At 43.4% G+C, this 23,586-nt stretch overlaps 1 protein-coding gene across 2 annotated transcripts in view; it reads right to left on the reverse strand.

Annotated features, from left to right (window-relative positions):
- The window catches only part of LOC121570672 (zinc finger protein 501-like), a 42,582-nt gene extending 19,346 nt beyond the window's left edge, over positions 1–23,236 (reverse strand). The window contains exons 1-3 of one of the 2 annotated variants that reach the window (XR_006001502.1): positions 23,014–23,088; positions 19,705–19,720; positions 19,531–19,552 (exon numbers count right to left, since the gene is read on the reverse strand). Coding sequence is in view for 1 of the 2 variants with exons in the window: in XM_041882149.2 (XP_041738083.2) it covers positions 23,014–23,188 (175 nt within the window). In the remaining variant the exon portion in view is untranslated. Of the gene's footprint in view, positions 1–19,530; positions 19,553–19,704; positions 19,721–23,013 lie in introns of those variants that run through there. The other variant, XM_041882149.2, reaches the window with a different exon arrangement.
- Positions 23,237–23,586: the final 350 nt, after the last annotated feature.

The raw sequence follows: 23,586 nt of genomic DNA on the forward strand, positions 1-23,586 counted from the left end.
TTGACATAAAATAGCATGCAACCAAAGACTATATGTCCCATGATTTTCTAAAATGGTTACTCATTACTCTACATATATATAAATCGTATTAGGCCTGTGTTGCTTTTGGGAGAGCAAAAAATAAAAAAATAACCATAGCAGGTATTGAACCACGGCCAAATAAAATAATCGCTAGTCAGATGCGCTGACCTCAACTCCAGTATACATACATTATAAAGTAATCTTAATATCTCATATAACAGTAATAGAAAACACAAAAGACTGCAAAAGACTGCATCTAAAACAACCTGCGAATAAATTACATCATGCAACCCTCCCAGTTAACAAATTTACCTCAACATGCCCTTCGCTTGCGAGAGAAGACAGAGTGATCGCTGCAGCTTACAGCACGAGCTTTTGGCCGGGCTTGTTGAGTTGGCTACTTGTGCGAGAAGGCAGAGCGGCTCGATGCTGGTTGATGAATTTGACAATGAGTGTACTAGGAAAATACGTTTTTGTCGACCAGAGGTTACTGAATTAATGTTCAGGCTTATTGATAATTGTTATAGTACATTTTACATTTTAGTCATTTAGCAGACGCTCTTATCCAGACGACTTACAGTTAGTGAGTGCATATATATATATTTTTTCATACTTCATAGTAATTAAGTATCATTTGAAAACATGAGTATAAAAACAGGTAATAATAAACATGAATCATCATTATATTACTTCAAAGTAATCTGTTAAAAGCTTTTTCAGTCCTTCCTCTAGCGTTAGCAGTGTGGAAAGGGACAGAAAAAAGCACGCACGGGACTTTTCCTGTGAGGGTGAAGAGAAGGGGTGGGGTGGGAGGGAGTGGTGTATCCAGGGAGAAAACTAATCTTCTGAAATGTCATTTGTGGTTTTATGCTGCATTCTATTGGAATTATTTAGTAATTACAGTTCATTCATTTTCTTTAACAATCTGATCAGACCATCAAAGTTTCTATGCCTAAGGTCACTGAATAAAGTGTATATCCTTACTTAAGTAGTAATTACTCAGAATTGCTAAATATTGCTAATTAATTTGATCACTTACAACCATAAAATAAACATTTACAGTGTAACAATAAAACTGATGGGCCATTCGCATATACAAAAAACACCATAGATTTAGTTAATTATTTAAAAAAACACCTTCTTTACATGGGTAACATTATATGCCAAAGTAACACTCCCTTAACATATAAACACAGACACTGGACACAGAAAATGTGCTTTTTTAAATAAATCTGGTAGCTTTTAAAAGAGCCTTTGATTTGCTGAAATTCGGGTGTGCTGCCTGTCTGCCTGCCATGTCATCAGATAACTAAATGTGTGAATAATGAGAAGTTAATAAGTTATTGCCACGCTTTCACATAGAGGCCTAGTTCAAACCACAACATTTCTAACACACAAAAGGCAAATAGCAGCAGATAAATGGTAAGCTGGTTAAATAAAAGACTGCCCTTAGATCTTTCTGACTGCCATTGTTTTGGGAAAATAGGGACATGTCTGTCTATTTCGCCAAATATCTAAAAATGTATTTTAATGGTTTGAAGTTCAACACCATTTTAAATCAGGATAAATTATTATTTATAATTATGTATGTTTGGGCAGTTTATAATGCTGTTACCAATTGCTGGTAGTTAAAACGTCAAAAAATAAATAAAATACTCATGGAACTCTGAGATCATCCCATTGTTTCCTATAGAGGAAATATAGGTATGTCTGTTTATTTCACGAAATATCTCGCAATGTGTATATTTTGATTTTTTCAAGTCAGACACCATTTTAATCAGGATAATCTCCTCTTTCTAATTATGTAAGGCTGGGTAGCGTACTCCGTTGTCATCAGAAGCTAGCATTTAAAATGTAAAAAATTATAAATTATTGTTGGAACTCTGAGGCTGCCCGATTGTTTCCCTATGGGAAAATTCTACACAGACATGTCTGTCTATTTCACCAAATATCTCGCAATGTGTATATTTAGATTTTTTCAAGTCGGGCGCCATTTTAATCATCAGAATCCCCTCTTTCTAATTATGTAAGGCTGGGGAGTGTACTCCGTTGTCATCAAACGCTAGCACTGAAGTACTTTTTGACCTTGGAACGCTGAGCTCCCCCCATTGTTTTCCTATGGAGAGGCAAGCTGGTATATTTCGCAATGTGTATATTTTGATTTTTTCAAGTAGGACATCATTTTAATCAGGATAATCTCTTCTTTCTAATTATGTAAGGCTGGGCAGCGTACTCCGTTCCGTTGCCATCGATCGCTAGACCAGAAATAGTCAGAAGTTGCCATTTTTTCCGACTTCCTCGTTATGCAGACATATTCACACTTTGGCACCATCGCGGTGCGGATGTTTACTTTCTACACGAGTTGTTATTTTTCAGTTTCAGATTGTAGTAGTAAAATGAAAAGGTATAACATGTTTGGTGCCATTTAGGGAAAATTTAATTCTAAAGAGCATTCCAGTCAAAAGAGGCTCAGCGAAGGTTCGTTTCAATTAATTTGCTATGGCCTCGCACTAGTGTTCCAGCTCAACCAACGTTCTTTGGCCGTTTTTCAGCCTTGGGTGAAATTTGACTCGTTCTATTGTCCAACCTACCTCTATCATCTCATTTGCAGACTAATGTAAGCCTACTGTTCCTAATGTGATGAGTAGATTGGATAGTGATAATTTAGGCTATTAATAAGCGCGTAGTAGCATAGGGTATATCAGATACATGTTTTGCTTTGCACTGGAAAAATGTGGCCTTTGATAAACATTGCAATTCTACTACACTTTAATGACTGGAGACATTAGCAGAATATTTTCTAATACAATGATAGCCTAGGCCTACTCTACTGACAACATATCAATAAAACGACCTTGTCTTGAATGACATGTAATCTAGGCGAAAAGGGGTCCTTGCTAAAAGGTATCCAGTTTTTGTCAAATTAATGTCATAAGTATTTTTTTTGCATTTTAGCTAACCCTAACCCTTTTCCTAACCTTAACCTAATTTTCCTAACCTGCTACGTAAAGTATCCTAGTCTGCTACGAAATGTTAAATATAACATTAATTTGACAAAAGCTTAATCCCTTCTAGCCATGACCATGAAAAGGGGAGACGCAAATTGTATGACATGAGGTATACCCTGGAGGACATTATTGTCCAAAAAACTCCAGTGGTTATCATAAACTCAGCAAAAAAAGAAACGTCCTCTCACTGTCAACTGCGTTTATTTTCAGCAACATTAACGTGTAAATATTTGTATGAACATAACAAGATTCAACAACTGAGACATAAACTGAACAAGTTCCACAGACATGTGACTAACAGAAATGGAATAATGTGTCCCTGAACAATGGGGGGGTCAAAATCTAAAGTAACAGTCAGTAACTGCTGCATTAAGTACTGCAGTGCATCTCCTCCTCATGGACTGCACCAGATTTGCCAGTTCTTGCTGTGAGATGTTACCCCACTCTTCCATCAAGGCACCTGCAAGTTCCCAGACATTTCTGGGGGGAATGGCCCTAGCCTTCACCCTCCGATCCAACAGGTCCCAGACGTGCTCAATGGGATTGAGATCCGGGCTCTTCGCTGGCCATGGCAGGAAATCACGCACAGAGCGGGCAGTATGGCTGGTGGCATTGTCATGCTGGAGGGTCATGTCAGGATGAGCCTGCAGGAAGGGTACCACATGAGGGAGGAGGATGTCTTCCCTGTAACGCACAGCGTTGAGATTGCCTGCAATGACAACAACCTCAGTCCGATGATGCTGTGACACACTGCCCCAGACCATGACGGACCCTCCACCTCCAAATCGATCCTGTGCTAGAGTACAGGCCTCGGTGTAACGCTCATTCCTTCGAGGATAAACGCAAATCCGACCATCACCCCTGGTGAGACAAAACCGCGACTCGTCAGTGAAAAGCACTTTTTGCCAGTCCTGTCTGATCCAGCGACGGTGGGTTTGTGCCCATAGGCGACGTTGTTGCCGGTGATGTCTGGTGAGGACCTGCCTTACAACAGGCCTACAAGCCCTCAGTCTCTCTCAGCCTATTGCAGACTGTCTGAGCACTGATGGAGGGATTGTGCGTTCCTGGTGTAACTTGGGCAGTTGTTGTTGCCATCCTGTACCTGTCCCGCAAGTGTGATGTTCGGATGTACCGAACCTGTGCAGGTGTTGTTACACGTGGTCTGCCACTGCGAGGACAATCGGCTGTCCGTCCTGTCTCCCTGTAGCGCTGTCTTAGGCGTCTCACAGTACGGACATTGCAATTTATTGCCATGGCCACATCTGCAGTCCTCATGCCTCCTTGCAGCATGCCTAAGGCACGTTCACGCAGATGAGCAGGGACCCTGGGCATATTTCTTTTGGTGTTTTTCAGAGTCAGTAGAAAGGCCTCTTTAGTGTCCTAAGTTTTCATAACTGTGACCTTAATTGCCTACCGTCTGTAAGCTGTTAGTGTCTTAATGACCGTTCCACAGGTGCATGTTCATTAATTGTTTATGGTTCATTGAACAAGCATGGGAAACAGTGTTTAAACCCTTTACAATGAAGATCTGTGAAGTTATTTGGATTTTTACGAATTATCTTTGAAAGACAGGGTCCTGAAAAAGGGACATTTCTTTTTTTGCTGAGTTTATATTCATATAATAACCAAATTATAATTTGTTGAGAACTTTATTCATAAGGAGGGAAAATGTATGTACATGGCCTCAATGATAGGACAACCTGCCATGTTGACTATTGGTTGTCTCAGCCCAACAATAGATTTAATCTGTATATGACACAAAAACACCTGAATGAATTAAACACAACTAAACACATAAGTGCCCTGATGGTATAGGTGACTTGAAGAAGTGATATTCTAACATCAGGAGTGCTTTTCATTTATTTATGTACTACTGTAGGTTCACCAGCTGACCTCTATCAAGACACCCATGTCAACTGGATTCCTACTGTGAAAATGAGCAATGTTGCAGCAGCATCAGTTTCTACTTCTACTTCAACCTTTTCCAGATATGAAAGGAGACATCCCTCAGTTATACGAGATGGGTGTCAAATGCTGTCCTTTGGACTATCTGAATGATTCTGTTTTGCCATTTGAGTAGAGCACCTTCACCTTGTCGTCATGACAAAAGTGCCCCCTTAAACCATATTAACATATCAAATGTGATTTGAAAAGTGTAAAAGACTATTGTTTATATTGTAAACATACTCTACTTGAATAATAGGCTAAAGTGGGGAAAAAAAGTATTTAGTCAGCCACCAATTGTGCAAGTTCTCCCACTTAAAAAGATGAGAGAGGCCTGTAATTTTCATCATAGGTACACGTCAACTATGACAGACAAAATGAGAGAAAAAAATCCAGAAAATCACATTGTATGATTTTTAATGAATTTATTTGCAAATTATGGTGGAAAATAAGTATTTGGTCACCTACAAACAAGCATGATTTCTGGCTCTCACAGACCTGTAACTTCTTCTTTAAGAGGCTCCTCTGTCCTCCACTCGTTACCTGTATTAATGGCACCTGTTTGAACTTGTTATCAGTATAAAAGACACCTGTCCACAACCTCAAACAGTCACATTCCAAACTCCACTATGGCCAAGACCAAAGAGCTGTCAAAGGACACAAGAAACAAAATTGTAGACCTGCACCAGGCTGGGAAGACTGAATCTGCAATAGCTAAGCAGCTTGGTTTGAAGAAATCAACTGTGGGAGCAATTATTAGGAAATGGAAGACATACAAGACCACTGATAAGCTCCCTCGATCTGGGGCTCCACGCAAGATCTCACCCCGTGGGGTCAAAATGATCACAAGAACGGTGAGCAAAAATCCCAGAACCACACGGGGGGATCTAGTGAATGACCTGCAGAGAGCTGGGACCAAAGTAACAAAGCCTACCATCAGTAACACACTACGCCGCCAGGGACTCAAATCCTGCAGTGCCAGACGTGTCCCCCTGCTTAAGCCAGTACATGTCCAGGCCCGTCTGAAGTTTGCTAGAGTGCATTTGGATGATCCAGAAGAGGATTGGGAGAATGTCATATGGTCAGATGAAACTAAAATAGAACTTTTTGGTAAAAACTCAACTCGTCGTGTTTGGAGGACAAAGAATGCTGAGTTGCATCCAAAGAACACCATACCTACTGTGAAGCATGGGGGTGGAAACATCATGCTTTGGGGCTGTTTTTCTGCAAAGGGACCAGGACGACTGATCCGTGTAAAGGAAAGAATGAATGGGGCCATGTATCGTGAGATTTTGAGTGAAAACCTCCTTCCATCAGCAAGGGCATTGAAGATGAAACGTGGCTGGGTCTTTCAGCATGACAATGATCCCAAACACACCGCCCGGGCAGCGAAGGAGTGGCTTCGTAAGAAGCATTTCAAGGTCCTGGAGTGGCCTAGCCAGTCTCCAGATCTCAACCCCATAGAAAATCTTTGGAGGGAGTTGAAAGTCGGTGTTGTCCAGCGACAGCCCCAAAACATCACTGCTCTAGAGGAGATCTGCATGGAGGAATGGGCCAAAATACCAGCAACAGTGTGTGAAAACCTTGTGAAGACTTACAGAAAACGTTTGACCTGTGTCATTGCCAACAAAGGGTATATAACAAAGTATTGAGAAACTTTTGTTATTGACCAAATACTTATTTTCCACCATAATTTGCAAATAAATTCATTAAAAATCCTACAATGTGATTTTCTGGATTTTTTTTTCTCATTTTGTCTGTCATAGTTGATGTGTACCTATGATGAAAATTACAGGCCTCTCTCATCTTTTTAAGTGGGAGAACTTGCACAATTGGTGGCTGACTAAATACTTTTTTCCCCCACTGTATATTGTTATGGGTGAAATTAAGTTTTGTCATCTCTGCTTTGCCTAACCACATTGAATAAAACATATGTCTTATAGCCCAACTATTTTCTTTCTTTTTTTACAATTTAAACACATTTAGCATAGACAATGTAATTGTTGTGGTAGTCTTAGGAAAACCATCTTCATTATCACAGTCGCACCTCCAAGTGCCACTCAGACCTTCTGGGAGAAAAGTATCTGGCATTGAACTTGGTGGTAGTAGTTATGTGTATCTTTTAAGCTAAGGATCCCATCATCTCCTGCTTCCATACATTTCACCACCTAGATTACAAGGGTTGGATTTGCTTTAAACAATTTCATGTCAGCACAAGGCATGTACAAAATCTAATATAATGATTAGCCTCATATACATTTTCTACTGGTATCGTTTTTAAATTGAGCACATGTAGCAGAACAATATGTAAACAATGTGTGCGTTAAGCTATTCTCTGCTTCAGATGCACAATGTCAAGTGCTGCATTGCAAATGCCCATAAGGCTAATGCCATCATACTGTAGGCCAGTGGTTCCCAACTTCAGTCCTCGAGTACCCCCAACAGTACAGTTTTGTTGTAGCCCTGGACAAACACACCTGATTCAACTTGTCAACTAATCATCAGGCCCTCTGAGTTGAATCAGGTATGTTTGTCCGGGGCTACAACAGAAATGTGCTGTTGGGGGTATTTGTATTTGTGGTCCTCTGTAGCTCAATTGGTAGAGCATGGCGCTTGTAACGCCAGGGTAGTGGGTTCGATCCCCGGGACCACCCATACGTAAACATTTATGCACACATGACTGTAAGTCGCTTTGGATAAAAGCGTCTGCTAAATGGCATATTATTATTATTGTATTTATTAGGGATCCCCATTAGCTGCTGTCAAGGCAGCAGTTACTCTTCCTGGGGTCCAAACATATTAAAGCACTTACATTACATATAAAACAAAATATAAAACAGTACATCATATGACATTATTACACCACTACCTATCTACAATACAAAATGTTTAATACCACCATACAGCAATATCACAATGTGTGCGTATGCATGTGTCTATACCCTTGTGTGTGTCTCTTCACAGTCCCCATTGTTCCATAAGGTGGGGGGCCTAGACAGCTGCCCTGGGGAATTCCTGATTCTACCTGGATTATGTTTGAGAGGCTTCCATTAAAGAACACCCTCTGTGTTCTGTTAGACAAGTAACTCTATCCACATTATAGCAGGGGGTGTAAAGCCATAACACATACGTTTTTCCATCAGCAGACTATGATCGATAATGTCAAAAGCCGCACTGAAGTCTAACAAAACAGCCCCCACAATCTATTTATCATCAATTTCTCTCAGCCAATCATCAGTCATTTGTGAAAACTGCTGTGCTTGTTGAATGTCCTTCTCTATAAGCATGCTGAAAGTTTGTTGTCAATTTGTTTACAGTAAAATAGAATTGTTTCTGGTCAAACACAATTTTTTCCAATAGTTTACTAAGGGTTGGTAACAGGCTAATTGGTCGGCTATTTGAGCCAGTAAAGGGGGCTTTACTACTCTTAGGTAGCGGAATGACTTTTGCTTCCCTCCAAGCCTGGGGACACACACATTCTAGTAGGCTTAAATTGAAAATATGGCAAATAGGAGTGGCAATATCGTCCGTTATTATCCTCAGCAATTTTCCATTCAAGTTGTCAGACCCCGGTGGCTTGTCATTGTTAACAGACAGCGATACTTTTTTCACCTCTTCCACACTCACTTTACGGAATTCAAAATTACAATGCTTCGTAATTTGGTCAGATATACTTGGATGTGTAGTGTCAGCAATTGTTGCTGGCATGTCATGCCTAAGTTTGCTAATCTTGCCAATTAAAAAAATATTAAAGTAGTTGGCAATATCAGTTGGTTTTGTGATGAATGAGCCATCTGATGCAATGAATGATGGAGCTGTTTGCCTTTTTTCCCAAAATTTCATTTAAGGTGCTCCAAAGCTTTTTACTAGCATTCTTTATATAATTTATCTTTTGTTTCATAGTGTAGTTTCTTCTTCTTTTTATTCAGTTTAGTCACAATATTTCTCAATTTGCAATATGTTTGCCAATCGGTTGTGCAGCCAGACTTATTTGCCATTCCTTTTGCCTCATCCCTCTCAACCATACAATTTTTCAATTCCTCATCAATCCATGGGGATTTAACAGTTTTTACAGTCATTTTCTTAATGGGTGCATGCTTATTAGTAACTGGAATAAGCAATTTCATAAATGTGTCAAGTGCAGTTTCTGTTTGCTCCTCATTACACACCACGGACCAACATATATTCTTTACATCAACAACATAAGAATCACTACAAAACTTATTGTATGACCTCTTATACACAATATTAGGCCCAGCCTAGCTATGGCTACTATATTGTGATTACTACATCCAATGGATTTGGATACTGCTTTCAAACAAATCTCTGCAGCATTAGTAAAGATATGATCAATACATGTTGATGATTTAATTCCTGTACTGTTTGTAAGCACCCTGGTAGGTTGACTGATAACCTGAACCAGGTTGCAGGCACTGGTTACAGTTTGAAGCTTTCTCTTGAGTGGGCAGCCTGATGAAAGCCAGTCAATATTTAAATCACCCAGAAAGTATACCTCTCTATTGATATCACATTATCAAGCATTTCACACGTTATCCAGATACTGACTGTTAGCACTTGGTGGTCTATAGCAGCTTCCCACCAGAATTGGCTTTAGGTGGGGCAGATGAAACTGTAGCCATATTACTTCAACATTATTTAACATGAGATCCTCTCTAATCTTCACAGGAATGTGGTTCTGAATATAAACAGCAACACCTCCACCATTGGCATTTCTATCTCTTCTGTAAATGTTATAACCTTATATTGCTACCACTGTATCATCAAAGGTATTATCTAAGTGAGTTTCAGAGATAGTCAGAATATGAATGTCATCTGTTACTAGCAAATTATTGATTTCATGAACCTTGTTTCTTAAGCTACATATGTTAACGTGGGCTATTTTGAGCACTTTTCTTCTGGGATGCTTACTTGTTTCTATTGCTTTACTGGGAAGCTTAGCAGCAGTAGATGTGCTCATTCATGTTCTTTATGTTAGTGCAGGGTGAGCTGCACACAGTGGACTGCCTCCTCGGGAACACCCGCTCAGTGCTAACAGTATAAATCTGGTTCTTAGGCACATGATTACTGCACACAATAGCTGTAGGATCAGCAGAGGTATTCAGGGCAGTTAGAGGGACATAAATTAGGTTACTTATATTGTGTCTACGACGCCCCTGATGTAATGTACATTTGCTGAAGCATTTTGACAACTCTGCGTCACAATGGTAGGGATTAGCTGAGCTGGGCTTGGGTCATTGCTAAGTCATTGTCTCAACGCAGCCTTATAATGCTGTGAAAGGATCCAGGAACCCAAATTATTTGGGTGGATCCCATCCTCCTTATAAAACGGGCCTCTTGTTGGGAGTGTAGACTGGGCAGAAGACTGCCTTTCGAAGGAAGTGAGAGATCCGAACAGTTGAGTCGGGCGATGGAAGACGCAGGCCAAGACGGCGACACAAGTCCAGAGGATAGAATAGATGCCGGAAGGGAAAGGAGGGGGAAAATGGAGTCCTTTGAGAAGGCAAGAAACCGATGGTGGTTAGGAGAAATGCAGTATTATCATAAGGAGACGTATACTTGGATGAATGAGGAGGAATGGAGGGAAAAAGAGAGGCAGAGGAGGACTAAGAGAGAGAGGGAGGAAGACTGAGTTTGAGTCTGGAAAAAATGGCGGGAAAAGGGGGGAAGGTTTGTTAAAGAAGAGTGGTAGGAAATGTAAGCAAAGTGAGCTGAAGAAAGGAGGAGAAATGGAAATGAATGAGGGTGAAGTATCGGAGGTGGTAGGTGTGGTGAAGTGCTCGGAGTCAGAGGCTTGCACAGTGGGTCAGGATAAAGATTAGTCTGTGACAGTAGGAGTGAAGTTTGTGGAAAAAGTGGATCCTTGCCTTTTGGCTGATCCATTTGTGGTTTCAAGATGGGTGAAAAAAGCGTTGGGTATAGTGGAATCGGTGAGGGTAACCAGAAGTGGTCTAGTGATAATTGTTTGTGTTTCTGTTGGGCTGAGGGAGAAGGCGCTCAGAGTTAGACAAATGAGGGAAAGAATTGTGAAATGTTTCGCTCTCAAGAAAAGGGCGCCATTGAAAGGAGTGATTACTGGGTTAGCAGTAAATGTTAAAGTGGACCAACTGAAGGAGAAGATTCCCGGTGTGTGTGAGGCTCGTCGTTTGGTGCGACGCAAACAGGGTGGCGAGAGTGGGGAAACAGAAGAGTAATTGTCTGTTCTTTTGAGTTTTGAAGTTGAGTCTTTGCCTGATAAAGTGAAATTAGGATATATAAGTTATCCTGTGCGAGCTTATGTGCCGAGTACATTACGATGTTATATGTGTCAAACTTATGGGCATGTGGCAGCAGTATGTAGGAGGGAGATTCCAAGGTGTGAGAAGTGTGCAGAAGGGCATGAGACAAAGTAGTGTGAAGCAGTGGGGAAAGTGGTGGTATGTGCTAATTGTAGGGGTGGCCATGGGGCTGGGGATCAGACATGTCCAGTGTGAGAGAAGCAGGTTGAGGTTTCCAGGGTAAGAGTAGAGAAGAAATTGTCATATGCGGAGGCAGTGAAGAAAGTAGAGGAAGATGGGTCAAGGGGGGGGAGTGGTGAGAGTAAGAGATATGTACCAGTACAGTGGGATAGGCAAGCAAGTGATATATGTTTCAGTAAGATTGGATTTTTAGCGTTTATAGCAATGGTTATTAATTGTACTGCAGGGATGGAACGTAAGTCGAAGAAAATTGAGGTTGTGGTGGCAGCTGCAGAGAAATATTTGGGTGTGCGAGACTTGACAGCAGAAGAGTTACAGGGAGTGTTAAGTGGTGATGTCCCATCATTTCAGGTTGAGGGCATGAGGTAGGAGTGAGTATATTTAAATAGTGGAGAAGGGTGGGGTTAATTATTAGTAATAGTTTTGAATTTTGAGTGTAGTGTTAGATGGTAGGGTATTTCTTTGCTTTGTTTTATTTTATTTTTCAAGGAAAAGAAAAGGGAGTTGTACTCCAGTCTAGTAGGTGGCGGTAATGCAACAAATTGGATGCCAACCGCCGTTAAACCTCATTGAAGAAGAAGAAGAAGAAGAAGAAGGAGTGTAGACCCGTGGTCCTGTGTAGCTCAGTTGGTAGAGCATGGCGCTTGCAACGCCAGGGTTGTGGGTTTGATTCCCACGGGGGGCCAGTATGAAAGAAATGTATGCACTCACTAACTGTAAGTCGCTCTGGATAAGAGCGTCTGCTAAATGACTAAAATGTAAATGTAGACTGCACAGGGATATGTAGTGGTTCATAGGGACCGTGATATAGGGGGAGGGAGGGGGGGTGCCACCTTCATAAAGCAAGGAATTCCCTACAAGATGATAGGCAAAGGTATTGAATAGGAGTATGTGGAGGTGTGGCTGAGAGGAGGGGTGCTAGTGGTAGTGAATTACTATCATCCGTGTCAGATATTGGACGTGAGAGGGTGGAGGGCCAGGAAAGAAGTAAGGTAATGTAATGTAATGTAATGTGGTGTGGGGATTTTAACGCCCACAACATGCTTTGGGGGGGAAACAGATGGATGGAAATGGACAAGTGATGGAAAATTTGATAGAAAAGAAAGATCTGGTGTGCCTGAATGATGGCAGAGGGACCAGGATTGATGTAGCCACAGGGAAAGAGTCTGCCTTGGACCTCACTCTGGTATCTAGTGCGGTGGGAGGTATGGGATGAGTCGACAGTAGGGAGTGATCATTACCCCATTCTATGCACAGTAGGCCGAAGGGAGGAGGAGGTGTTAGTGGAGGGAGTAGGCAGGTGAGTGTTTGGAAGGGCAAAGTGGGATCAATTTCAGGAGCTGAGTGAGCAGCTGATGGCTCGGGTGGATATGAGAGGGGATATAGATAGTATGAATAACTGGGTGAGAACATCGTTAGTGGGGGCAGCTACTGAGGCTATACCTAAGAGTTCAGGGAGGAGGAGGAAAGCAGTTCCATGGAGGAATGTGGGGCAATGGTGAGGATTAGGAACAGGGCATTTAGAGTACTGAAAAGGACACATCATTTCCAACATCTGATTCAATATAAGCAGGCGCAGGCCATGGTAAGGAGAACTATCTGTCAGGCAAAGAGGTCATGTTGGCATCGGTTCTGTGACACCATTGGAAGGGCGACACCTGTGGGAGAAGTGTGGGGGATGATTAAGAGGATGAGTGGGATTAGAAGGGAGTGGGATTATCCAGTGTTGAGGATGTGGCAGTAACATATGAGGAGAAAGCAGAGATGATGGTCAAAGCATTTGTTCAAGTGCATAGCTCAGCAAATCTGTCAGAGGAGGGGCAGAGGGGGAGAGAGAACACGAGAGAGGAGCATCCTGGAGTGCTGGAAAGGAGGGAGGATGTAAATGATGCGTTGAGTGCACCATTTACCAGGGCAGAGGTGAAAAGAGCAATAGGTAAGGGAGGGTTAACTTCACCTGGGAAAGATGAGGTGTGCTATGTTATGTTGGCCCATCTTAGTGATGAGGCACTGGATAAGGTATTGGTGTTGTGCGAGGAGGGGAAACTACCAGGCAGTTGGAAGGAGGCAGTAGTGGTACCAATCCGGAAGCCCAGGAAGGATCCAACGAAGCCAACAAGCTATCGGCCAATAGCTTTAACATCACATGTATGTAAGATTATGGAACGTATGATCACGGAGAGGCTAACTTACTTCCTGGAGAGCAGAGGGCTAGTACCGCCACATCAGAGTGGGTTCAGGAAGGGTAGGGGAACTATGGATCCAGTGCTCTGCTTAGAAGCAGAGGTTAGGAAGGCTCAGGTGAACAAGGAGACTGTTGTAGCTGTCTTTTTTGATGTGGAGAAGGTGTATGATATGATGTGGAAGGAGGGGTTGTTAATCAAGCTAGATATTATGGGGGTAGGAGGAAGAATGTACTACTGGATAAAGGATTTCCTGTTTGGAAGGTCTATCCAGGTGAGGGTGGGGAAGTCTTTATCAGGCAGCTACTTGGTGGATAATGGTACACCGCAGGGGAGCGTGATTAGTCCTCTGTTGTTCTCAATCATGATCAATGATGTTTACTCTCAGGTACAGCCGGATATAGGGAGGTCGATATTTGCAGATGATGGTGCCTTATGGAAGAGGGGAAGAAATGTGCCATACATAGTCAGGAAGGTGCAGGAAGCAATTGATGAGGTAGAGCGGTGGGCACTAATGTGGGGATTCAGGTTCTCTGTAGAGAAAACTCAAACAGTGTTCTTTACCAGGAGGAAGGTGGGAGATGAGGTATGCTTGAGGTTATATTGGAAAAATCTGGAGAGGGTGGGGGCCTTCAGGTTCCTTGGGGTATACTTTCATACTAGACTGACCTGGGCAGAACACATTGAGAGAGTGGTGGGAAAGTGTAAGAAGGTGCTAAATGTGATGCGCTGTCTGATGGGGAAGGAGTGGGGGGCTGGGCGTTCCTCATTGAAGACCATGTATGTTGCATTGATCCGATCTGTAATAGATTATGGAAGTATAGCATATGGTTCGGCAGCCCGGACCTCACTGGAAAGGCTAGATGTCATACAGGGGCAAGGACTCAGAATATGTAGTGGGGCGTTTCGAACGTCCCCAGTGGCTGCATTACAGGTGGAGATGGGGGATATGCCATTGTAGATTAGGAGACAGCAGCTGGAAATGAATTATTGGGTCAACCTACAGGGACATGGGGTGTCTCATCCTGCGAAAGGGATTTTACAGGAATGCTGGGAACATGAGCGAAGACAGAACACGAGCTTTGGGTGGATGGGTAATACCCAGGCGAAGGAGATGGGGCTGTATGGAAGGGAGTTTAGTCCAACCGTAGTTATTCCTGTAAATCCACCATGGCTACTCCCGCCTCCAGTAGTTGAACTAGAAGTGTTGGAGAGACTACAGAAAGATAGGGAGGGTGTTGATCCAGCTGATTTCTTTAAGAGACGTCTGGAAACTGTATCAGGATTTTGTGGCCATTTACACAGATGGTTCAAAAGATCCAAGGACAGGACGTACTGGGTCAGCATTTGTAGTGCAGAAATGTGGGGTGGAAGTCAGGAAACGTATTACAGATCATCTGGCTGTATATACGGCGGAGCTGATGGCCATACTGTTGGCCTTGCAGTGGGTGGAGGAAGCTAAGCCAGACAGAGTAGTTATTTGCTCTGACTCATGCACAGTGTTAATGAGTCTCCAGTCCTTTAGCTCACGTAGCAGACAAGATCTGCTTTATGAGGTGCTACAAACCCATGGCAGGATTAAACAGATGGGTATTCAGATAAGATTTACTTGGGTTCCAGCCCATGTGGGGGTGGAGGGGAACGAGGCTGTAGATGCACAGGCTAAACAAGCACTTAGTAGTGGGGATGTTTATGTTGAAGTGTCAATAAGCAAGGCAGAGGCAAAAATACTGATATATACAGTGATGATGCAGAGGTGGCAGGAACAGTGGAATATAAATATTAAGGGAAAGCATTTATTTCAAGTACAGAGGAAAGTTGGGGAGGGGAGGACGGCAGGAAGGGACAGAAGAGAGGAGGCTATATTTACAAGATTAAGGGTGGGACACAGCCAGTTGAATAAGACATTAAGCGTGATAGGAAAGCATCCTTCTGGAAAATGTGATTATTGTCAGGAAATAGAGACTGTGGAGCATGTATTGCTACAGTGTGGGCAGTATCAGAGGGAAAGAGAGAGGATGAGATTAAGTATGAGGGAGAAGGGGATACAGGAAATTAGTTTAAAGAGTATATTGAGTAGAACGTCATTAGATATAGTATCAACCGCCCATAAACCCCACTGAAGAAGAAGAAGAAGAAGCGTGTAGACTGCTTTGCGGGAGGTCGCTGTCTTCGGCTTCCACGGCTCGTGACCATCGTTGATTGCCTGTCTCCTCATGCTGTCCTCCTTCGACGGCGCTATCAGATGGGGGAGCTCCGGGTAACACCGGCCAGTCGGATAACGACAAACGACAAGGCGGAGATGCATCCAACAAGCGCGAACGCCGTCCAGCCACCGGCGTAGAAAATGTAAACATTCCACTCTGCGTTTTCCCCAGTTTCTTACGTAGGCTGGCGACCTGCGTGATCAAGGAAGCCACCTCAAGCCTATATTCCTCGGCAAGTAAACAATTGCCACATTGGAACTCTGAGTAATCCGGTTTGCCCCGAAACAAAGAGTAATAGATACAGCTCCTACAGCGCTGGAACCGTTAATTTAGTTCTCCAGACAAAGAGGGCTCCATTGCAAAACTCATCTGGTACCAACTTCGTTAGCTTGATGGCTAGCAGTTTAGCGTCGCTGTCAAGTAGGCTTCAACCTGTCTCTTAAGCGGGATTCCGGGACAAGAAATAGCGGTCCTAGCTGTTAAAAGCTAACCGCGTCATGGAATCCACGCAAACATAAGTTCTGTATTCGTATTTATGAATAGCGTTTTTGTTTTAATCAAAAATAACAGAGTGTTTTCCAGCATACAATGTTCAGCTGCGCACTCTGATGACGCAGGATGGATTGAAAAGACTGGAGTTGGGAATCACTGCTGTAGGCCTATGGCTGCATTGGTGTTGCATGCCATTATCAGCTGCAAAATGTGTTCACATAGCTGATATCCTGCAAAAAATAGTGACAATCAGATAAAACTAATTGGAGCGCTTACGTTCATTTGAGAATGCAACACAGAAACAGACAAATTAGAGACATATTTCCTTCCCCTCTTTATTGCAGGATTGTGAACTGTGATCAATCAACATTGACACTAGTTATTCTTGAATAATAGTTAAGTTAACAATGAAAACAAGTTTAAACACTTAACTTCAAAGAATCAACACTATTTCATATGATTTCAAAGTGTACAAGTAAGCTAACTCCTATGTAAAGGTTAGACATTTTAGTAAGAAGTAGGCTATTATTACTAAAGCATAATCTCAGGTGAACAAAAAAAAGTCAATACCATAGGGGGCCAACCTCGCGCCACTGATCCCTGATCTACAGGTGGAGCAGACTTCTGTTCCAGCCCAGTAATAGCACACTTGATTATTAACTAATTAGGTTTAATACATTGAATCAGGTGTGTTAGTGCTGGGCTGGAACAGAAGCGTGCACACCCAGCAGGGTTGGTCTTCTCCAGTTCTAATAGGTTTATTCGAATACAGCCACCTCCACAGGTAAACACATGTTAAATTATGTAAAACAATGACTGTTTGTTATGTGTTTTATTAAACCGCAATGTTGAAACTTTTTTTTCTCTCTTTACATATCTACAGTTCATAGCACCTGCCCTCAAGGCATGTCCACCTCCTCCAAGACTTCTGCAGCTTCCTCCAGAGGTATTAATGCAGCACTCCATCACTCTCCTTCTTGGTAAAATATGTTAGCACATTGTGTGTGACTTAAGAAAAAAAAGTTTCAAATTGCGGTTTAATAAAACACATAACAAACAGTCATTGTTTTTCATAATTTAACATGTGTTTACCTGTGGAGGTGGCTGTATTCGAAATGCAGGCTGCTATGGTGGTGTGACCAGGGGAGATAGAGGAGGCAGTTGGTCCACAGGAGGCTGCGTTGGTGGAGACAGACAGACGGGGTGGACGAAACTGCCGACGATGGCTTGGAGGAGCTGGTGTTTGTAATGGTGGGGTTGAGGGGCCGACGATGGTGTGGCCGGGAGAGTAGGCACGTGGCCTTCTTCTGCAGCTGGGGACTCCGGCGGCTCCTACAGGTGTTGCACACTGGGAGGCACTGGCAGTGGTGATGCAGCTGTCAGGAGTGGTTCCAGCGGGGGGGTCCAGTAGAGGCGATGGCGTCAATGGTCTCATCCATGGCAGCCCTCTCCTGTGCCCTCTGTGTTCTGAGGGCTGCCCAACGCTCTTTCTCCTCTGCCTCGGCCCTCTCCTGCTCACCCCTCTCCTGCCACTGGTGCGTGTATTCCTCCCCGGTGAGGCTTGTGGCGACCACAGGGAGTCTTCTGTATCGGTCTAGCCGATACTTAAGGATGTGCCCCAGGTCCTTCGCTATAAGCCCCCCCTCTAGGGGGTGCTCTTCTAAAGCTGGGACTGGAGCAGGGGCTGGGACTGGGACTGGAGCAGGGGCTGAGGGTCCTCCTGTGGTTGCTGGGGAGGAGGTGCTGATGGACGGCACAGTGCTGCTGGTTCCAGGAGAGGCGGTGGTGGGACCCGGTAGGGAACGAGACAGCATTAAACGGGACCCTTCAACGGCTGAAGGGTCAAAAGGGAAGAGGCCACACTTCTTAAACCCTTCCACCACATAGCGCATGTCCTTGCAGTGCTGGTACGGGTAGCGGAATACTCTGGCAAATTCTGATTTGTTGACCATATAGGTGTGGTCAAAATAGCTAATGTCTCCAGCTACCTTGGAGAACTCAGCCTTTAAAGGGCCAAAGTATGCCATGTCCAGCGGCTGCAGCACATGGGTGCAGTGTGGTGGAAGACAAAGAAGTATAACCCCTTCCCTTAGTGCCGCCGCGAGCACCTCCGGGTCCATGTGGCTCTTGTGCCCATCGAAGAGGAGAAGGAGAGGTCGCTCCTTCACTGCATGCTTAATGAAGTGCTGAAACCACTTCCTGAACAGGTCCCCGTCAATGTAGCCACTGTTTGACCATCCATACAAAGCTTGGGGGGGGCCTCTCAGTGTGTAGTGGCCACTGGGGAAACACTTGGGGTAGATGATAAACGGGGGGACGTCCTCCCCAGCGGCGTTGAAGCAGGCCAGCACTGTGATGTGCTCCTTAGTCCCCGGAGCCTGCTGGTACACGAGTTTTGCACCCCGGGGAGCCAGCACTTTGTGCCTCCTCTGGTCGCTACGAAACCCAGACTCATTGCAGTTATATATTTGTCTGGGTTTCTCCCTCAACCCATTCTCCTCCAAGTGCTTCTCATAAGAAGTGAAGAAGGTGTCCATCGTCGGACATGTGGCACACTCAGCTCTCCCCCTGTCCAGGGTGTCCGGCCTCCTCATGCTCAGGTTCTTGTGCCTCCTCATGCTCAGGTTCTTGTGCCTCCTCCTGAACATTTCCCACCACCTCTTCCCCAGTGGTGGGATTGTTTCCCCTGGGTGCCGAAACCTACAATAGAATAGAATATATAATTGTCCATCCAGGATGAAAATGTTTTTTTTGGCATCACCATTCACATCCACATTTACATCACACACATTGATAACAGTCAGTCCAGCATTCTACATACATAAACACATAGAACACCAAATACCTGCGTATTTTGTCAGCGTATTTCATCAGCCTCTGTCTGGTGAAGGGGAACCCATGGCTGGCGCAGTAGATACAGTACTGCACCAGAGAATTTTCATCCTCTGGTGCAAGCAATGTGGGTGGTCCACTACGACAACCATGGGTCACCCGGCCGCTCAGCCTGTCCGCCAGGGTCTGCCGAGGTACACCACGCACCTTGGTAGATAAGAAAATAAAACTGATACTAGCAGATAAAAATCACATACACGTGGTAATCTCCTAAAAACAAAAGATGCCTAACCTTGGCAGCCTGGCGGATAGCCATCCCTGCCCCGCAGTCCTCCATGGCATGGAACATGTCCACCTCGCTCCACTGCTTCCTCTTGACTTTCTCCATTCTGTGGTGGTAAATACATGTAGCTAAATAACTTGGCATACTATAAACATTTTAGAAAAAAAACTCAATCTGAATATGTATAAACATTTACATTTCAAAGCTAAGGGATTGAAAGGTGATGAAAGTTTTCACAATAACTGAAAGTGTACTCACATTTTTTGTTTGTTATCTGTAATGAAAATTAGTGTCCCAATTAGTTTAATATTGATGCATACATTGTAACATTGGCTAAATACTGCCTCTATGTAGCTGTTGTAAGATGAAACATAGCCAACAGTGATAGGTGTCAAAAAGTTCATGGTTCAAAGTTTGCAGATTGTGCAAAACGCCCCCATCAGAGGACTCCAATTTTGATACAGTAAAGCTTGACAACATTCAGCTGTTTTCGTGATATGTATTATCTAACACTTAAAATGAATTTCATTTTTGCTTACTTAGCAGTTCTATCAGCATTTAGCAACTAAGCTAGCAACATTAGAAAATTTGTTAGCTATATTTCAGAGGTAAAAAGTTGGATATTAAATGATGTGTGGTCTGTCGCGCAGTTGAATATTACAATATACAGCTTGTCCCACAAAATGTGTATATACAGTGGGGAGAACAAGTATTTGATACACTGCCGATTTTGCAGGTTTTCCTACTTACAAAGCATGTAGAGGTCTGTAATTTTTATCATAGGTACACTTCAACTGTGAGAGACGGAATCTAAAACAAAAATCCAGAAAATCACATTGTATGATTTTTAAGTAATTAATTTGCATTTTATTGCATGACATAAGTATTTGATACATCAGAAAAGCAGAACTTCATATTTGGTACAGAAACCTTTGTTTGCAATTACAGAGATCATACGTTTCCTGTAGGTCTTGACCAGGTTTGCACACACTGCAGCAGGGATTTTGGCCCACTCCTCCATTCAGACCTTCTCCAGATCCTTCAGGTTTCGGAGCTGTCGCTGGGCAATACGGACTTTCAGCTCCCTCCAAAGATTTTCTATTGGGTTCAGGTCTGGAGACTGGCTAGGCCACTCCAGGACCTTGAGATGCTTCTTATGGAGCCACTCCTTAGTTGCCCTGGCTGTGTGTTTGGGGTCGTTGTCATGCTGGAAGACCCAGCCACGACCCATCTTCAATGCTCTTACTGAGGGAAGGAGGTTGTTGGCCAAGATCTCGCGATACATGGCCCCATCCATCCTCCCCTCAATACGGTGCAGTCGTCCTGTCCCCTTTGCAGAAAAGCATCCCCAAAGAATGATGTTTCCACCTCCATGCTTCACGGTTGGGATGGTGTTCTTGGGGTTGTACTCATCCTTCATCTTCCTCCAAACACGGCGAGTGGAGTTCAGACCAAAAAGCTCTATTTTTGACAACATGACCTTCTCCCATTCCTCCTCTGGATCATCCAGATGGTCATTGGCAAACTTCAGACGGGCCTGGACATGCGCTGGCTTGAGCAGGGGGACCTTGCGTGCGCTGCAGGATTTTAATCCATGACGGCGTAGTGTGTTACTAATGGTTTTCTTTGAGACTGTGGTCCCAGCCCTCTTCAGGTCATTGACCAGGTCCTGCCGTGTAGTTCTGGGCTGATCCCTCACCTTCCTCATGATCATTGATGCCCCACGAGGTGAGATCTTGCATGGAGCCCCAGACCGAGGGTGATTGACCGTCATCTTGAACTTCTTCCATTTTCTAATAATTGCACCAACAGTTGTTGCCTTCTCACCAAGCTGCTTGCCTATTGTCCTGTAGCCCATCCCAGCCTTGTGCAGGTCTACAAATTATCCATGATGTCCTTACACAGCTCTCTGGTCTTGGCCATTGTGGAGAGGTTGGAGTCTGTTTGATTGAGTGTGTGGACAGGTGTATTTTATACAGGTAATGAGTTCAAACAGGTGCAGTTAATACAGGTAATGAGTGGAGAACAGGAGGAATTCTTAAAGAAAAACGAACAGGTCTGTGAGAGCCGGAATTCTTACTGGTTGGTTGGTGATCAAATACTTATGTCATGCAATAAAATGCAAATTAATTACTTAAAAATCATACAATGTGATTTTCTGGATTTTTGTTTTAGATTCCGTCTCTCACAGTTGAAGTGTACCTATGATACAAATTACAGTCCTCTACATGCTTTGTAAGTAGGAAAACCTGCAAAATCGGCAGTGTATCAAATACTTGTTCTCCCCACTGTATATATATATAACTTTTTTGAAAACTCTCAAAATCTAACTTAACTTACATAAATTGCAATGAAAATCGGTGGTCAGCTAGCTAGAAGGGTGTCTTTAGTCGCAAAACGTACCGTTATTTTCCAGTCCATTTAAATGTTGAGCTCGAGGTGATTTAGTCCTCCAACCGCTAGAGAGTGTCCGATGTTGGGGGAAAATTAGCTAAGATTTTCCTTTACTGAATCTAAGGGGCCTAGCCCAAACCATGAAAAACAGCCCCAGACCATTATTCCTCCTCCACCAAACTTTACAGTTGGCACTATGCATTCGGGCAGGTAGCATTCTCCTGGCATCCACCAAACCCAGATTTGTCCGTCAGACTGCCAGATGGTGAAGCGTGATTCATCACTCCAGAGAACGCGTTTCCACTGCTCCAGAGTCCAATGGTGGAGAGCTTTACACCACTCCAGCCAACGCTTGGCATTGCACATGGTGATCTTAGGCTTGTGTGCGGCTGCTCGGTCTTGGAAACCCATTTCATGAAGCTCCCGGCAAACAGTTATTGTGCTGACGTTGCTTCCAGAGGCAGTTTACTCGGTAGTGAGTGTTGCAACAGAGGACAGACGATTTTTACGCACTACAGCACTCGCCAGTGCTGTTCTGTGAGCTTGTGTGGCCTACCATTTCGCGGCTGAGCAGTTGTTGCTCCTAGACGTTTCCACTTCACAATAACAGCACTTACAGTTGACCGGGGCGGCTCTAGCAGGGCAGAAATTGGATGAACTGACTTGTTAGAAAGGTGGCATCCTATGACGGTGCCATGTTGAAAGTCACTGAGCTCTTAAGTAAGGCCATTCTACTGCCAATGTTTGTCTATGGAGATTGCATGGCTGTGTGCTCAATTTTATACACCTGTCAGCAACGGGTGTGACTGAAATAGCCGAATCCACTAATTTGAAGGGGTGTCCATATACTTTTGCATATATAGTGTACATTCCGACATGGAACACGTGCTGGTACACAAATACAGATTTGGTTGTGAGTTATCTCAAACACATTCGCTAGACCCTGTCTTATTAAAAAATGTAATAATTAATAAAAGGGGTCTAAGTTTGGGCTAGGCCTATATATCAAAAGTCCAAAAATGCATGTACCAATCACAGATTGTCCCTTTCAAAACTCCTACAGTACTGAACAACATATTAAAGTGTAGAACTTCAGTAGAATGCCCCTTTAAAAAACACACATTAGTTAGCCAAGTGTAGAGTTTGTGCCCCTGTTTTTAAGACAATACTCACTTTTATTAATCAGATCTTCTGTCTCTTCCTCTTCCTCCATCCCCAAAATGTCTTCCTCGTTCTCTTTAATTGAGATAGTCTCCTCTTCCACATCAACATATTTTTCCTCTTCTTTCACTATAACATCCCCATCTTCGTCTTTCAATGCAAAAGCCTCCTCTTCCTCCTTTTTCATTCTAAAAGCTTCTACCTCCTCTTCCACTGTGAAAGCCTCTATCCCCTCTTTCACTCCAAATGGTTCTTTCTCTTCTTTCACTGTAACATCCTCCTCTTCATCTTTCAATGTGATACTGATAGCCTCCTCTTCCTCCTTTTTTATTCTGAAAGCTTCTTCCTCTTCTTCTTTTATGACAATATTCAGCCCGAGAGGTTCTTTCTCCGTCCAGCAGTTCTCCTCTTCTTTAGCTGGGGGGAGGTAGTTTATTGAGCTCATGGCCAGGGATGTTACTGTAGCTAGCTAACATTAGCGACTAGCCTATTATTGCTTGGCTCAGTATCAATCTTAACAAAGTTCACCAGTAGATACGGAAAACCTAATTGTGTTTAAAACACAGACTAATATACCCACAAAAT

The sequence above is a fragment of the Coregonus clupeaformis genome, chromosome 1 (assembly GCF_020615455.1).
Source record: "Coregonus clupeaformis isolate EN_2021a chromosome 1, ASM2061545v1, whole genome shotgun sequence".
Classification (NCBI taxonomy): Eukaryota; Metazoa; Chordata; class Actinopteri; order Salmoniformes; family Salmonidae; genus Coregonus; species Coregonus clupeaformis.